The following is a 19,129-nucleotide window of genomic DNA, read 5'->3' on the forward strand; positions in this document are numbered from 1 at the left end:
GTCACAAATCAGAACAACTGCTCAAAATTGACGAATAACAGAAACAGATTTCTGAAATGTATATTGCTGAACGTAAGGTCCATACCGAAGCACAATCATGAGATTGAAGCTCTGATCAATGATCATAAGGCTGATCTTCTGTTCCTCACAGAGACCTGGGCATCAAACGCCTCTGGTCCAGATTGGAACACTGCTACCCCTGAAGGTTACTCCGTGGAATGCATAAACAGAACTGAATCTGTGGGGGGTGGAATTGCGATAATTCATAAATCGCATTTCAAACTACTTGTATGCCCCCAACAGGACCTAGAGGCCGAAGCTATGACCTTTAAAATCAAAGAGAATAATTGCCTGATTTTTGAAGGACTGCTCGTGTATCGTCCCCCCCGGCCCGAGAGGTCCTTTCACCAGAGCACTACATACCTTTTTAGAAACAACGTTTGACGCAGTAACTTGCACTATTCTGGGTGATTTTAATTATCATCTTGAGGAGGATAATGATTCAGACTCAGCCACTTTACTTGACAATCTCCTCAGCGTTGGTATGAAGCAGCTAGTTGATAGGCCCATTCACTTAGCAGGGCATACCCTTGACGGGATCTTCACCAATAGTGACCACATCAAGATTACGTCTATTCTCTCTGTACCGTGGTCGGACCATAATGCTATCTTTTTCAACTTGAAATTGAAAAACCTTGGAAATCAGCGTAGAAACTTCATGCCTCCTGAAAAAACCCGCCCCTGGAAAAAGCTTGAACCAAACCCCTTAGCTAAGGCATTGGCCAGAAACCCTCCGGACTTTGAATGTGGAAATAGCGAGGACTGGGCTACTAACTTCACTAATTGGATCAATGAGGCGGTTAATGAACTGGCCCCAATGAAAGTAAAAAAAAACAGAAAACGGTCCGCCACCGCTCAATGGTACACGGCAGAGGTAAAAGCAATTAAAATTAAATGTCGACGAGTGGAGCGGATGTGGCGCTCAGACTACAGTCAGAAAAACAAACTTGAATACACAAAAGTTCTACAGGAGTATAAACAAACAATTGTCCATGGTAAATCTATCTATTTTACAGATAAAATTCAAAACTCCTCTAATTCCTCCAGGGAACTATTCAAAACTGTAGCCCATTTAGTCAAAAAGCCCCCGGGACACAGTCTTTAGTCCGGATCAGAACTTTGTTAATGGCATTGCTACTTTTTTTCAAACTAAAGTACAAATGGAGTATGATGAGCTCAGCACTATGGTATCAGATACATCCACCAATGATGTCGGACAGTCCACTCTGACCACCTCCTGCTTCTCTAGTTTCTCTTCACTAGAGAAGAAGCAAGTATGCGATCTACTCATCCAGATGAAATCGGGTTCCCATCTAGATCCTTGCCCCCCCTACGTATTACATATGATTCCAGAGAGCATCGCAAATGTGCTGAGTCCCCTGCTAAATAAGATTATTAATCATGGTGAATTCCCCAAAAGCTGGAAGATGGCCTGTATCAGACCTATTCTTAAGAAGGACACTCTTGATCCTTCTGAACATAAGCACTACCGTCCTTTATCCTGCCAGCCTCTACCTGCTAAGATCTTGGAAAAGGCCATGAATCAGGAAATGATGAGACATGTGGATGAAAAGAAGCTGTTAGATCCATCACAGCATGGTTTTAGACCCCTTCATTCCACAGAATCCGCTCTGATCATGGCCACCGAAAAAATACGTAAGACCATGGATGAGGGTGGTCGGACGGCCCTGATATTATTAGACCTTACAGCGGTCTTCGACACTGTAAATCACTCTGTCCTGTTAGAAAGACTAACTACTCTAGGATTCACCGGTAATGCTCTGGCCCTTCTCGCCTCCTTTCTAGGCGCCCGAGCTCATCAAGTGATCTGGAATGGATTACAATCAGCTGAATTTTCCCTTCCGGGTGGGGTCCCGCAAGGCTCGGCACTATCACCTACATTATTCAACCTATATGTTACCCCTTTAGCAGCTTTGATCAGATCTCATGACCTACAACTGGTGTTGTACGCCGATGACACTCAAATTGTAGTGTCAATCTCCCATTCCATCGAAGCCACGGCTGTACGCTTCAGAAACTGCCTTGCCGGGGGTGAAGAATTGGATGAGCCACAACTTTCTAAGATTAAACACGGATAAAACCGAAATTATAGAGTTCAGTCATAAACCATCTATCTGGAGTGATCTATGGTGGCCTCCCGAGGCAAGATCTTGCCCTCTCTCTGTAGACAAGGTCAGGAACCTTGGTTTTCTACTGGCTAAGGATCTGTCATGTAAGGCCCAGGTTACTCAGGTGACATCGGCATGTTTCTACAATATCAAGGTGCTCAGAAAAGTCTTACCCTACATCCCGATCACGTTAAGAAAGACAGTGATGGGAGCCCTTGTAATGTCCCTGATTGATTACTGTAACTCCCTCTATTTGGGAGCAGGAGAAAAACAACTGACCAAGCTACAGGCAATGCAGAATGCAGCAGCCAGGGCGCTACTAAACCTCCCCAAACGTCACCCCACATATAAAGCCATTCGGGAGCTTCATTCGCTCCAAGTCAGGCCCCATATTCAATTTAAGGCTCTCTGTTTGGTACATAGGTCTTTACATGGTAAGGGACCTGACGACTTTATCAAACTACTGCCCGTTATGTACCCTCTCGAACTCTGAGGTCAGCCAATCATGACCTAGTTTGTCAGCCCAGAATAAGCAGAGCCCGATGGGGAGGAAAATCATTCTCCCACCAGGCGGCAAAAATCTGGAACTCGCTACCCCCATCATTACGCGCCCAAAAATCTAAAATGAGCTTTAGGAAGGCCTTGAAAACCTGGCTTTTCACCCAGACTTACCTGCTCCATTGCTTTTCTCTGTATATTATAGCGCCAAGACGCCGCGGCATTCGTGCGCTTTATAAGCATGTCAGTCAGTCAGTCAGTCAGTCAGTCAGTCAGGTGTTGAAATTTTATCTGGATAAGACCAAAGATATTCGTAGGTCAGACCAATTGTTTATCAATTATGGATCAGTCAGGCTAATAAGACCTTAGGGGGTAAACCTAAGGCTCAATCCACCAGGGGCAAAGCTGCCACAACTGCTTTGCTTCATAATGTTCCATTTGCAGAGATCTGAAAAGCGGCCACTTGGAAGTCGGTCCATACCTTTGCTAAGCATCACTGTCTGGACACTGATGCCAGGGCAGATGCTCAGGTTGGGCAGGATTCGCTGCGAAATCTGTTCGCACAATATTGGTGTTATATTTTCTTCTCTCCACCGCCACTTTGGTGTGGGGATGGGCTTCCCATTCTATTCACTAGATTATGACTATACACAGAGATCCCCTACTACAGAAGGAGTAGTTTCTGTCCTGTAACTCCAGTTCTGTAGTAGGGGTATCTCTGTTATTTTTTTTTTTTTAAACTTATAGAGCGCAACAAATGCCCTTAGGTGTCTCGGCGCTATGAACTGAGCAGGATGAAAGGTAAGTGAAGGATATATGACCATAATACACTTCATCTGACAGGAGAGCCACCGCTTATTGGTTAAACAGCCATGTTTTTATCAATTTACGGAAGTGCAATAGTGTCTGACATGAACGGATCTGTGGGGGCAGGGCGTTCCAAAGTCTGGCCGCTGTAACTACGAAACGCCAATATCCCCAAGATACTGTCTTTACTCTGGGGACCTGTAACTGAAAGGCAGTCATTGAGCGGAGGTGCCTATTGGGACAGTAAAATGATAGATGATCATTCAAGAACTGAGGGCCCAGTTGGTGTGCAGCTTTGAATGCTATGCATAAAGCTTTAAATTTAACCCGGTTCTTGACCGTTAGTCAATGGTAACTCCTGATGACATGGGTTATGGGTTTAAATTTGGGGGTCCCGGATCGCAGTCTTGCGGCAGCATTTTGGACCGTTTGCAATTTATTGATCACCCTGCATTGTGCATTGGCAAACAGCCCGTCACAGTAGTCCAAAGAGGACATCACCAAAGTACTGACCAACATTTTACCTGCAGCTTCCGGAAGATAGGGGATCAATTTTTTAATCAATTTGAGTTTATAAAAGGCAGTTGAGACTACTTGGTTAGTATGTGATAGAAAATTCAAATTGTCATCAAAAATGACTCCTAAATTCCTAGCCTTATGTACCAGACTGGGTGAGGTACCCAGTGGTGAAGGCCACCATAAGATGGACCAATCCGGGGAAAGCTTTCCGAATACAATAACCTCCGTTTTTTCGGAGTTAAGTTTCAAGCAGTTGCTGGCCATCCAGTTGCTGATGGCCAACATACCTTCTTGAAAACAATCTGCCACCTTCTCTCCATCATCAAATACTGCCAACACCAACTGAGTGTCATCTGCATAGGATGTAAGGCTCATCCCATAGGCTTTGATAACTCTTGCTAGGTCCGACAGGTAGATATTAAAAAGTGTCGGACTGAGGGATGAGCCCTGCGGTACTCCACATGGTAGCGACAGTTGTGTAGAGAGAAAGGGGCCTAGTTTGACAGCCTGAGTCCTATTCGTAAGAAAGGATGAGAGCAGTTCTAATGCTCTATCTTGAATGCCCATGGCCGAGACACGGTCGATCAGAGTGACATGATCGACGGTGTCAAATGCCGCTGAAAGGTCCAACAATACATGCAGGGCGGTACCTCCTTGATCCCTAATGATCCTTATATCTTCAGTGGCTTTAATAAGCGCAGTTTCGGGGCTGTGTAGCTTACGGAACCCGAACTGCGTATCATCTAGCAGATGATGATCCTCTATAAATTCAGAGAGCTGTTGATTCATGACCTTCTCAGTGACTTTAGCTAGAAATGGTAAACTAGCTATTGGCCTATAGTTTTTAAGGTCTTCAGCATTTAAATGAGGTTTTTTTAACAAAAGTTTGAGAAAGGTGTTTTTTAACTTATCCGGATCGGTCCCTGCTAAAAACATGGCATTACAAATCTGAGTGATGACTGGGGCAGTTAAGTCAATAACCAAGCCAAGTACTGTAGGGGGACAGGGATCAGAAGTCGATCCTGATTTTACAGTATCCATTATTTCAATGATAAGTTGCTCGTTAACCTCCTTAAATTGCATAAGGCAATGGTCTAGGCGCCTCGGAGAGGTAGACTGTATTTAGATTTCAACATTGGTGGAGAATTCTGAGTAAATCATATTGACTTTTTCAAAAAAGTAATCTGCTAGGGAATCACATAAAGATTGTGATGGAGTAGGGGAAGACTGTGGGGAGTGTCCTACTAGCTTCTTAACTACTTGAAACAATTGTTTGGTGGAGTTTTTTGCAGCTTCAATCTGGGAAGTATAAAACTTTCTTTTTTCCTGAATAATCATCATCCTATAATTGGTCAGTTTTTCCTTATAACTTGTTTTTTCCTCTGGGCTATATGACTTGCGCCAGTGTCGCTCACGGTTCCTACATTTTTGTTTTTGTTCTCTAAGGGCACCAGTGAACCAGGGTGCAGAGGGAAACGACCGGTTAGTAGAGATTCTCTTGTTAGGCACCAACAGATCCATGGCATTGTTTAGCCAGTTAGAGTACCTATCGAGAGGGATATTAGGGTCAGGCGGGATAGCTGGTCTGGTAGCAGTTAAGTGTGCTATCAGTTGATCCTTATTTATATCTTTCCAGAATTTAAATGTCCCCGATGTGTTTTCCACCACCTTTTTCGCCATTCTGTTATTTACTAATATATTACATATGATCGCATGATGGTCTGTCCATATTAATGGCAGGATTTCTTTTATGTGAAGGTGTTTTGAATTGGTGAATATGCCATCCAGGGCATGGCCTGCCTCATGCGAAGCTGAGGTGACCAGCTGGGTGAAGCCCAACATTTCCATATCAGACAAAAGTGCCATAGTTTCCTTATTATTCATATTTTCTAAATTAAAATTAAAATCACCTAGGAAGGTAAAGGAGTCTTCTATCGCTAGAGATTCCATCAGGGTGTTTAAAGTGGAAAGAAACTCTGTCCGTGAACCTGGGGGTCTATAAAGGAGTGCTCCTTTGAAATTAAATGAAGGGGTTATCCTAATAGAAAACTGGACGGCTTCACATGTAGAGGAAGGGACGTAAAATAACCTTAAGGGGAGGTAGTCACAAGCTATTATGGCCAATCCACCTCCTTTCCTATTTACTCTGTCCTGCCTTTCCACAGTGTAGCCTTCCGGAATTGCTACCACCAAATCCGGTTCAGAGGCCTTCTCAGTCCATGTTTCTGTTACAAACAGAATATCAGTCTTTCTATCTATAATAAAATCTGCAATTTCCTGCCTATGTTTGCCCAAGGAGTGAGCGTTTAAAAGAGCTATGCTTATATTCATGATTTTGCTGTTATTTAACGGAGGGGTATAATAGTCCGACTAATAGGACATAAACTCAAAACACAATGGTTGCATATTATATCCGTGGATCCGTCTGTGTTGTCAAGTTTCAGAATATCACAGTTGTTATCTCGACCAGGACGAAGCTGACGTAGCTCGTCTGCCGAATAAGTGATAACTGACTTACTTGTAGGACGACCAGGGGAGATGGCCCTGGGCCCGGTCTTGGCGCGGACGGGCACAGACGGGCTTGCCTTTGGCGCGCCTTTGGTGCGCCACTGGTGCGCCCGCTGCGCCACTGGCGCGCCTGCTACGCTTGCGCTGGCAGGGCTGTTTAAATAGTAAATGAGCCTCTGAGGTCTGTAGCGCTAACCTGCTCATCAGAGCGGAAAGCGGAAGTGAGTGCCTTCAGCCCTCCGAGCAATCAGCACCAGCCGTTTCGGACCGGGGCTCAGCACAGCGTAAGGTATGTAAACTGAGTTTTTACACAGATTATATCGCACTTTTAAAATAGCATCAACAACAAAGGGAATTAAAAAACAGCTGCGTGTCAGCAGAACTTTGCTGGCATCTAGTCGGCCCAAGAACCCTGCTGTGTCCAACGCGCGTGAGTCCCCAATGCCTGTTAAATAGTAAATGAGCCTCTGAGGTCTGTAGCGCTAACCTGCTCATCAGAGCGGAAAGCGGAAGGGAGTGCCTTCAGCCCTCTGAGCAATCGGCACCAGCCGTGTCGAACCGGGGCTCAGCACAGCGAAAGGTATGTAAATTGAGTTTTTACACAGATTATATCGCACTTTTAAAATAGCATCAACAACAAAAGGAATTAAAAAACAGCTGCTTGTCAGCAGAACTTTGCTGGCATCTAGTCGGCCCAAGAACACTGCTGTGTCCAACGCGCGTGAGTCCCCAATGCCTGTTAAATAGTAAATGAGCCTCTGAGGTCTGTAGCGCTAACCTGCTCATCAGAGTGGAAAGCGGAAGGGAGTGCCTTCAGCCCTCTGAGCAATCGGCACCAGCCGTGTCGAACCGGGGCTCAGCACAGCGAAAGGTATGTAAACTGAGTTTTTACACAGATTATATCGCACTTTTAAAATAGCATCAACAACAAAAGGAATTAAACAACAGCTGCGTGTCAGCAGAACTTTCGGCGTCTAGTCGGCCCAAGAACACTGCTGTGTCCAAGGCGCGTGAGTCCCCAATGCCTGTTAAATAGTAAATGAGCCTCTGAGGTCTGTAGCGCTAACCTGCTCATCAGAGCGGAAAGCGGAAGTGAGTGCCTTCAGCCCTCCGAGCAATTGGCACCAGCCGTGTTGGACCGGGGCTCAGCACAGCGTAAGGTATGTAAACTGAGTTTTTACACAGATTATATCGCACTTATAGTCATAAGCGCCCGCCTTCCTCCCCAGTGGAGAAAGATATTCATGTAAGGATTGCTACAGGTCGGACTTTTACGCCTTCAAAAAGTACTGAAAGTAAAAGGAACCTGCTGTGCATTCTGGGATACTGAAAGAGTTCTGGAAAGTTCTCTTAAACGCACAGTATCCTGTTCTGAGCCACATAATGGCAGCCTTTGGGGCTTGTCTGTCCACTCCTTTCTCTCTATAAATCCTGAGGGATTGTACGGTAAAGGCATGTTGATCTGTCTGGAAAAACCTGGACAGGCTGTGCTGTTTGTGGTTTTTTTGGTGTAATTTCTAGTTGAAGTACTGGACAGTGTAGCCTGTGGCTACAGGCTGCATTATCTGTCTTTAAATTCTCTCTTAAGTGTCTGTGCAGTTCTGCAATTTTTGACAATTTAAGAGATTATTTTTGATTGCTCCGGGGTCCACGCACATGGGCCGGACTATTCACTAGATTATGACTATAACAGAGATACCCCTACTACAGAACTGGAGTTACAGGACAGAAACTACTCCTTATATTACGGTCTTTCATGGTGGCAATGTCTGGAACTGTATGTGTAAAAATGGCACTGATGATTTGGAGTATGAGTTGTAATGTTTTTTGTAAACTATTTCAAACATTTATTTCTTTAAATTTGATAGCATACATCATTTGGGCATGTACTATTTGTTCTTTTTTGTCATTTTAGGAGAATGTGAGAAACATGAGCTACTTGGCAGTTATTTATGCATAAACAGATTTTACTTTTTGCATTTTAATTTGTGAAATGGGAAGGAAAACATGAAACATTAACCCTTTCGCTGCGGCGGCTATTCTGCTGCAGCGCTAACGGGGTGGGGCGGCCGGAGGTGACGGAGCGGTGACAGCAGAGGAGGGTTTAAGAAAAGAAATAGAACGGCAGTTTGTGAATTTGTTTGTTTTGTTTTTATTCAACAAAACCAAATAAAGTGAAACTGGGTGTAAAAAATATAAAAATTATAGGAGTCAATTGTGGTGAATGAAGCCATTAATGAAGAGTCAGAAATGATCGAAATCCTATGTCCAATGGTAGTCACACACTGCAGGAAATTAGGTTCTGCGTCTCTTGGTGGTGGTCTTGCCATCCTCTCCTGGTGGTCCAAATGAAGTGTGCTTCTGTGGGGGTCTGGTGGATCCACAGTTGTAGGGAGAGGGTGGGTGCAGGTGTTACCTCGTATGGCAGGGCCTCCCTTTCTGTGCCTGAAGCAGAAGTATTTGGGCCAGATGTTGCTGGACCTCAGATAGGGGAAGATGGTGCTGGAAAAGCTCTGCACATATAGGTGTAAATGCCATGCAGCACCCCAGTCAAGGAACCCGAATTGAGTTCAGATTCTCCATCTGTACATTGTGCTCTCATTGCAACTGATTCCCCTCCTGAAGCTCTGTAAGGACCTGGCCCGTCATGTCTTGTCACTGATGGAGGAATCCAGAGATTTTGTTGATGGTTGCTTGGATGACAGTAGCCCCAGTGGCCTTACTTTGCTGGCCCACAGATTCCTCCCCACAACCCAACCCCCAACTGGTAGAACTAAGGTGCACAAGATTAGGGTGATGTTGGTTTGGACACAGGAAATGTAAGTATCCATAGGCTGAGGGGTGGTAACAGCTGGGGTTTGAGGCAAGGGTGTGAGCCGACTGTGAGTCACTGGTGATGTCTGCCTAGGGAGACGAGATGGATCAGGCTGATCTGCATCATCCGGACTTTTATGAGTGGAGTCCTTCCTTAAACCTTGTTCTTGGTCTTGAATGGAGGTATCCTCAGTGGTAGTGGTAGATTGTTGTCCATGTACTCTGGGTGTTGGACCTATTATGAATTCAAAAGAAATAATAAAATTACAAAAGTTTGAATCATATGTCAAATGTGTTTGAAGTTAAAAGGAAAGAAGAATAAACAGAAAAAGTAAATGAATACAATGAATGTACCTTTCAATGGTATTATTATGCATAACACAGACAGTTTAAATTACTAACAGAACAACTTTGAAAAAAACAGATAAAAAAGTGCTCTGAAATGAAAAAAAACAAAGTATACATAAGATATACTAAAGATTCAACAAAACACATTAAAGAGGAGATATGTGACAGCAACAATTCCAAGGCTTAATAGCCTAAAGCTCTGGTAAGCACACAACTAAGAAAAATATATAGCATTACTCATTATGCTCGCCTTGAGATCCTCATGGGTGAATAGCCACACTTTATAAACCTCTGATTGATTAATTGATCATATAAACATTGCTGAGTAAATGTGCTTTAAAAAAAGACAACTTATATTCAGCATACAAAATTACATACCTTCACAAGTCAGAAAACTATGCTTTGTGAAGCAAATACCATCAGTTTAATGAGATCCTAAGGCTAGGACAGCATTCAACATTAAATACAAACACCATGAAATAGAGATAAGCTACATAACATTTCAACATGTGTGAACATTTGATAGAAGACAGAGAATGAGAAAAATGACATTGCAATATTATTTTCACATAACAAAAATAAGACATCATAGTAGTAGTAGTAATTTCAGCATACCTAGTGAAGATTTTTTTACTCTGAAAGTTTTATAGAGCGCGGACAAGACCCTTGCGGGTATCAGAGCGCTTTATAGTCAATGTATATAGTTATATAAAACATTAAAGATAGGCAGGACCATAATATATAGCATCGGAAAGCATAACATACAAAAAAGACAAATCAACATGATGCAGAACCAGGAGCGGATGAGTCATGGGAGTACAATAATGATAAGAACGTCAAGAATATAGAACAACACTGAGTATACAAAAAGCAGAGCAGTAAGGTGCAGAGCAAGGGCGAACAGATGAATCATGGTAATGGCAAATATATTGATTAGGTTGATAAGTTTGATAAAGGGAATGGAGGTTCTCACAGATATAGGAGGCTATGTTTACGTGAATGTTTGCCATAAGGATGCCTTTTAATTCCAGTTTGAAGGATGAGGTGGAAATCAAACAGTCTCTAAATGCCCTACATCCAACCGCATACTGCCCTCCAATGACATGTACCTGAAAACACTAGTTACATAAACCAAGGCGCTTCTCATCAAGTCAAAATCGACATGTGTCCGCAGGTACAGCATTCCTACTTGGCTTGGTATGGTTCGGCAGTTTTCAAAACGTTGAAAGAACAAACCATGGGTGCCCCTAATACTGCTAAACTTGCTTGAGGACATATGTTCCACTGTGCTAGCGGCAACACTCATATCCACAACCAGGTTCCTTCAACCAGAACAGACCGCAGCATAACTGAGGGTTAGTAGAGATCTGTTTTATATATATCCATACAGATACATAGAAGGCCATTGGGTCAGCTATGTAATGCATTGTTTGGAGTGTCATTAACACTATGTCCACTGAACTGCATGCGGTAATAATGGTTCCGTCAGCATCAGTCACTGGCTTTCTTGCAATGTGAATAACAGCATTTTCTGATCATGTGTAATTCCATCTGAACACACGTGTGCTTCAGCGTCAGTCTTTAGTTTTGGAATTTTCTCCTTTTATAGCTCCCCTTTCATTTCTTTGTTTCTACTCTTTTTACTTCTTTGATTCTTATGGGTATTCGACAGCTCGAAAGGCCCAAGACCAAAGGGTTGCTTGATTGCCACTCATTTTATCTGCAGTGAGCCTCAACCCACGTGGCCACTTCCTCTAAATTAGGAGACCATTATGGAATGCTGTTGTACACAGTGTATTAAAACACCTATAAACTATGTACAATACCTTTGCAAAACTGAAACCCACTGCTATCTTTAGTTTCGGTATTGCAAGCAAATGCATATGGTAAGACAGGCATGTATTTTTTATACTTTCATTCTTTTAAATTGTCTTGCATATTTTGTTGAGTTGTTTATGTTTTGTTGTGGTTGTGTCAGAGTGAATGCAAGAATGATTCAGTGGATAGATGGGTGAATGAATGTTTGAGCGCAACTATGAGTGACAGAGTTCATGTATGATGACTTACTGAGTAACTAACCCCAATGGCAGAAATGGCACTTCCATTTATAGCATTGCCAATGTTTGTTTGATATAAGGTGGTGATCCGAGCATGCATGTTTCAGGAGACCTTTTTTGTTGGCTTGAACTATTTTTAAAAGGACATGAACCAGTTTTTGACTGATGTGCACTGAACCTCAGGGATGGGGAGACTGTGGCCCTCATTCTTTTTCTAGCCATAATGTGGTCCTTTTAATTGTCCAGTTGCACAGCGTAATGCTCTTTCTCTATTTTCTCAATCGAATGATTAATTGATTTTTTCTGTTTTGTAATATTTTAATTTTAGTTGTTTGGTCCTTGTTTTGGTATAAAATGATTTACTTTTATCGTGTATGTGATACCAGTACAATTTTTGGCTTTTTATAATACTCTCCCATGCTTCTTGCACTGTGATTCGGTATTGGCAATTCTTTTTAGGTCACACCCATGCATTTGAAAGCAGTAAAGAGGGGAGGTGGGCTCGCCAGCAAAGAGGAGCATTTGGCTAAGGGTGACGGGCGATTTGGCACCATTGAGGATTTACTCTCCTTGTGGTGCTTGGCGTTGGGGGTTGGTTACCAAGTTAGTTGCTCAGTCGACCCAAGTAGAGGTCGGTCCTTAGGCTGTTTTCCCCTCTGTTACTTAAGAGGATTGGGGAAGGAGGACTATGCTTTAGGGGTGCCTTGGAGGCGGAGGGTTGAGGTAACCCAGCAAGAGGCCCCCTCAGACTAGACCAGGGGTTTCCAACCATTTATGTGAAAAGAACTACTTAGGTTCAATGAAAATCTTCCTTAGCTACTAATACTGTGCAGTAGTAACCACAGCAGAGAATATCACATCCGTGGCCACCATATGCAAGATTACTAGCAGTGGCCGCCCCGAGCATCAGGCATGGTTTCCAGCAGTAATGTGAATGCAATTGGTCTTGCATTTGTTAAAGACAGAGCTGTTGGCATAGAGAATGACAATGTTTTTTACTTTTGTTTTTTTTATTGCAGCAGAGTAATTATATTTGCATAGTGCCAGTGCCATTGCATTGGTATAAAAAAAAGCGAAAGTAAAAAACGTCATTTTCAACAGCTCTAACTTTAACAAATGCGAGACCTATTGCATTGCAAATGCTTGTTAATCCTGCCCCTGGCAGATAAAATAAAGTTGAAGGGTCTGACCAGGCGATAGTTTTTTGTATTATTACACTCACTCTTTCCTCTCCGCTTGGAGGAGCACGTGATGAAGCACGCCACCCCAGGGTGGGCTAGGGTTCCCATCCTTTCTTTCTCTCATAAGCATTGATTGGTGGGGAGCTCTCCTACATCCAAGACATATTCATGGTGTCAGACACGGGCACATTGTTGTGTTAGCCTAGATTCTTATTATGCATGGAACAATATTTGATTTCATTAAATCAAACACAAGAGCGTTTGGTACAGTGCACATCCTCAACTCACATATTTGAAGGTGCTCGCATGTGTGTTAATGAACGTAAAGGAGGCTCAGTGCTTCAGATCTCACAATTTAATCAAGCGGGAAAGCTAGGATGAATTTCAGGTTTTCTGATGTCACATTAAGCAGTTCAGCCACAAGGAGGCTATCTTTTTCTCTCCTTTTCAACATACAAAGGTGTATGCTTTCTTTGTAATTCTTAGTGCATGAGGCTAGAGCGTTGGTGGCAGGCAGGAGTGACATGAAAGCTCGGCTTGTTTTGTGCTCGAGAGTCCAGTAGGGCCTCGAGCCGAGCCAGAGTCGGGCTGCTGGCTCTAGTCCAGCTCGAGCCCTCAAGGGCTATGCAGTAACAATAAAAAACTGACATTTAGGATATAAAGCAAATATGAAATGTGTTATTTGGTGTAAAAGCACCATTACATCATGTGGACTGTAATGGAAATTGAAACCTGTAACCTTAATTACAACGAAATACATTCAAACAAGACAAAATAATTATACCAATTCATGCCAAGCCTTCAGGATATGGGCTCTGAAAGACCTTCTCGTGCTAGGGAAAAGGTGTAAGGGGAGACAGGGAGAGCCACCGCCAGTCCTCTGGGCCTCCAGGAGATGTTTGGAGGCCAGTGAATGCACTCTCCCCAGAAGGTCATTCCTCCCATGTGTGCAGGTTGCTTGCTACAACATTCACCTTGTCAACTATTCTGGCCCACATTTGCCATTTCATAGCTACTGTTCTATTTTGTACTTGGGCTGTAAACAAATGTCCACCATGACTGACAATTCTCCCTCTATAAAATGAGGATTTCGCCTTCCGGCCTTTATAATGTAATTAAATGAAATGAATTTGTAAACCCACAAGTAAAATACATTTAAAATGGACAAGAAATGAAAGGTGCAAAAAAAAAACCAGAATGCTCAGACAAAACTTCTCCAAGAAAAGGTTGTGCTGTGCGGTGCGGTGCTGGAATGGCAAAGTATCATGGTCTGAAATGGCCTGTGTTTTTTATCGGGCGGTATGCAGGTGCAAACAAATATATCAACAGAGACAATGGTCCCTAAGCAAGAAACAGTGAATCCAAATAAATATAGACTAAATAGTTCTATATCATATGTCCAGCCGGACAGTTTAATTTCCAATGAAAAGGACACATAGTATATATATATAAAATACACTAAATGCATAACCATCATGTGATTTAATAGTTGCATATGTGTATAGTTTGCATTGTCTGTTTATGATGTATGATATTCAGACCGTCTAAAATTTGCCTAGAAATTCCCCTGTCCCCTTTCCCTTGAGTGTGTTAGTTCGGCACTGGCTGGTGTCCCACTTGTATCACACTGATTTTTATATGTATCCTTTTCATTGGAAATTAAACTGTCTGGCTGGACATATGATATAGAACTATTTAGTCTATATTTATTTGGATTCACTGTTTCTTGCTTAGGGACCATTGTCTCTGTTGATACGTTAAATACCCAAGGTCCCTAGCTTATTGCACCTTTGGGTTCCCTTGTGTTATATATATATATAAGGTGCAAACAAATAGGCAAAACACATCAGGTGTGTGATGCTTGCTTCCATCGTACAGCCACAGTTATTGTGCAATGTTGACTATGGCCCGTGACGAAATCACTCCATTGGCAAACAACCGCTAGAACACTGCCAGCACAACTCTGAAATTTAAATAGGTTTGAAGTAATGTTAACCAAGAGAGAAGTCTGACGCTTCGACAGCGGGGAACCATTTACGCGACAAGGAACACTCTGTTGCCGCAGACGGAGGTTGAGCCACCACACATCTAAATAGGTCGGGTGGGATTCTATCAAGTATGCTCTGCCACAGAGGGCTATTGTTAGTCCTGTCAAGATATAAATCAGGCCCTTTGTCAGAAGGTAAAAACGTGACAGTGCCCTACTGCTCATTGTATCAGACCTGCACTCCATCGAGGTTTGCCTGAAACTTTGTCCTGGTCAAGGGCGACGAGATGCCCCAATTTGGAGCTTTTGGCTTTTAGGCACTGAAAAGCATTTAATTTTAAAAAAAATCATATCTCTGGTTTCCTACATTGGATTTTTGCCATTTCTGTGCAATTTTAATCATAAAGATATAACCTATTGCTATATATTGGTGTTGTATTTTTATTGTGTGGTGTGTCTTACTTATTTACTGTTGTTGGTGTTTTCAATTGCTTTACATACCTGTCTCCTAAGTTAAGCCTGACTGCTTGTGAGCCAAGCTACCAAGTGTTGAGCAAAAAATAATTTATTGAGACTTGACTCTATTTTTGATTATGGTGTTGTTACTAGCTGTTGGTACCTACCTGGACCAACTAACAAACCACCTTCCAACATTTTGGGCATGATTTAGAACTCTGCGGATAGGTTATCCGCCACAACGCTGACGGATATCCCGTCAGCCGAAACATAATTCCCATTATTTTCTATGGGATTTATACTTCATAGGATGGGATATCCCTCACCGTTGTGATGGAGTAACCCATCTGCAGAGTTCTAAATCAGGCCGTTGGACATTTCACATTTGCTCTTTAGAGTGTGATGTCGTTTTGACCATACTTTCTCCGACATCTTAAATTGAGGGAGCCACTTACCATGTCCTGTTCATTTTGCATCAAATCTTTTTTGTTAGTATGATTTTGTATGGTTTTCTTTGAACTTGCTTATCTTAAAAAGAAAATTGTGATTGAAAATAGTAATAACTAATTAGGAGAGGTTAAAAGTAGAGGTATTGGAGTCGCCAGTGGGAGATTAAAATCACACATTACATTCCTTGCTCAGATCCCTGGGTATTTTGGTTGGATTTTGAAAGACAACCTTTATTTGTCTCTATCCATATTAAATTAGTCTATTATTGTGTGAAGTCCTGTTTTATGTGATTCCCTTCATTGGACAGAAATTGATTTATTCAGCTTTTATTGTCTTCTGCATTGGTGAGGTACAGGGGTCCATGCAGCTTGTGGCATGGGAGAGTGCTGTAACTGGGATGTATTTGTGGTGGTGCCTTCCAAAAAATCCAAAAGGTACTGCACAACTTCTAGTTTGCTGTACTCCTTGGATTTCTCATCAATAGTAAGAATCATACACACAAGATCTAGCCATCTGTACCTTATATTCCAGGGTCATAGCTGGTGTCATAGTGCAAGATGTCATTTTGCACTTAAAATTGCAGTTCATGGAAATATGTTCTGGTTTGGCAATGGTTTTTTTGTTTCCTGGAGTACCTGTTTATCATATTGATGACACAGTAAAAACACTATGATGAGCCTGGTCATTATCACCCACATGTCTGGATTGTGCACGTCTTTTCAAATTGTAATGGCTGCTTGAATTGTACATTAAGTAACCGAGGGATCAAGTCTCAAAGTAAACAGATCATTTCTTTGTTTTCTTTAACCCCACAAATACACATATTATCCATTCTGGACTGGGCTTCCAAATCAGTCACCCTTTTCCTTAGGAAGTCAGTATCTCTTCACCAATCAGGCGCTGTTTCGTATCTGGGCCTCACATTTGCATACCCTGATTTCATCTGATATGTCAGGTTGTTGATTTTAATGTCTAATCTGGTGGCACTCGTTGCTAGAATTTTTTTAGGAACAGCTCCAAGGGATGTATCAGTCATGTTGGTGGATCCTGTTTAGTGGCTGCCATCTCTACTCTCCAGCCACAAAAATGCAAGAACGTCACTTTCACTGTCAGAGCAAAATGTCCTCACCCTCCATCTTGATCCCATTCGCTACCGTCCTCAGATTCATACACACATAGACCCTTACTACAGCACATATACTACACACATACTAGTGACACACATGCACTGGATTGAGGTGAACGTTCTGAGATATACAGAACTGTGGAACCATAACATAAGAAGGGTCAGTAGAAAACATTTTGTCATTGACACTGATAAGTGGCCTGGCATACTAAGGATTCACAACAAATAGCATTATCCACAGCCGTTTCATGTGCCAGTCCTCGGTCAACTATGAGACACACTTGGTGCAACCCTCCAGGTCACAGGACAGGTCCTAGAAATTGCATTGGCAGGGACAGGGCTAGGACACTGTGCACACAGTAAATTAGATTGATGGTAGGGGCAACATAAAAGTCAGTTTACTAGATTCATACACAGTCAGACACTCAGTATAGGGGAAACACCCTTATACCATGCAGGCACCTTACCATCCCCATCAACTCTCTCCATAGACAACTGTAAGAACTGGGACCTCCAGTTCCCCGGGGGGTAGCTTGGCTCGAGCAGGTAGGCAACCAGGGGCTTACGTGTAAAGAAGCTACACACCACACTCACCCACTGAGACAATAGGTGTGCCCAATAATGGAGACCACACCAGTACTTTTGATTTATTTTGAAAGTTTTATATAGCGCTGTAACGGCCGGATTCTCGGACCAGATAGGATCAGCTCCTCAGAGCACCTCCAACCCAGCCGGAACGTAATCACCTCCCTCCTTAGGACGTATTTACAATAGGTATGTATATGCTTTGTACCTAAGGATGGGGAATTAGCAATATACATGCATAGGTTTTCTACAATATCACACTCATACCGGTTAGTCTCGCGGCGACTTAGGCCCAGACTAGTCTACCCTAGGGCAGTTCTGATTAGTTACCATTACACACTGACCACAGTCAGTGCTCGCTCGGCACCTCCACAATCCTGTGTGCCTACACACCAGTGTCCTCCCTGGTGTTCTCTCACTCACAGCCTGGTCCACAATCCGGCGAACCTATACACCAGTCTCCTCCCTGGTGTTCTCTCACTCACAACCCGGTCCACAATCCGGCGGACCTATGAACCAGTTTCCCGCCTGGTGTTCTCATTAACGCCGCTTACCAACGACGACCACTTTCCTATGAATACCCTTGGAAGGAATCTCTCATTGGCTACTCGGGATATGATACTACAATATGATGAAGTATACAACAACTTACCAAATTAGAGGATGTGCAATCTATTCTCCACCTCAAGGGGCCCCTCTCTCCCTCATTGCTCAGTCACTACTTACCAGACCGGGAATTACATCCGTTCATGAAAACAATGCCTGACTAGAAGAGCAGTTTACCCTGATTGAGCAAGAATACGAGGCACATGCCGGTTCACTAAGAACTGGGGTATCTTTATTACAATGATCATAAAAAGAACAATACAATACTATGACATATATCCTGCAAAGGAAAGTGAAAGGTTAGAATGTGCACACTATGGAATATAGACAGATATCACCTTATTAACGTGAAGTCGGGGTTCAGCAGTCATCTAGGTTCCTTTCTTGTCCGTGCCTTGGCTCGTCTTAAAGTCACACTTCGGCAGTCATGGGTACACGTCTGCACCGCTATGCTCTATCTTCTCTGCTTCCCTCCAAGTCACTGGAACCTTCCTTTCATTAGCTGCTTTCTCTCTGGCTGTTCTGCACTACTCCTCTCTCCTCTCAATCACGGACCATCTCCACTTCTCGGCTTCGATCTTATAATTTAGTTTCAGCCACTCTGGTATTCGTTCTTCTGACTAACTGCTTCATTCGAAATGCTCGGATCGTATAGGTCAAAGCTCGCCAGCTGCTCCAACTAAAATAACTTCAATCTTTCTAAGAGAGTATCAGCTTCTTGATCTTTCTCGGACTTCAAAATGGCGACTGTCTGCCTGGAAATAATTATTGGCATTGATGCTAACGGCTAGCTGCCGCCTACAGACTGACTAACTCACTGCCTCATGCTTTCGCTAATATGGAAGCTTGTCCTTTCATGGAAAGTTACGGCCAGTAACCTGCCGCCCACCAAATTCTTGTACCTCCCCGTACCAAGGACACGTTCTCTGCCGGCCGGCCTGATGTTGTGTCTTCGGAGTGGAGAAAAATACAGTCTTTCGATAAGGGCCAGCCTGAGC

The 19,129-nt window shown here is 43.0% G+C and overlaps 1 protein-coding gene across 1 annotated transcript in view; it reads left to right on the forward strand.

The window, feature by feature from the left end:
- The first annotated feature begins 544 nt into the window (after window positions 1-544).
- The window catches only part of LOC147725138 (uncharacterized), a 124,768-nt gene continuing 106,183 nt past the window's right edge, over window positions 545-19,129 (forward strand). Inside the window, exons 1-2 of the mRNA XM_086918184.1 lie at window positions 545-1,055; window positions 1,216-1,833. Coding sequence (XP_086774310.1) covers window positions 545-1,055; window positions 1,216-1,833 — 1,129 coding nt within the window. The remainder of the gene's footprint in view (window positions 1,056-1,215; window positions 1,834-19,129) is intronic.

This window comes from Lissotriton vulgaris, chromosome 4_1 (assembly GCF_964263255.1).
Source record: "Lissotriton vulgaris chromosome 4_1, aLisVul1.2, whole genome shotgun sequence".
Classification (NCBI taxonomy): domain Eukaryota; kingdom Metazoa; phylum Chordata; class Amphibia; order Caudata; family Salamandridae; genus Lissotriton; species Lissotriton vulgaris.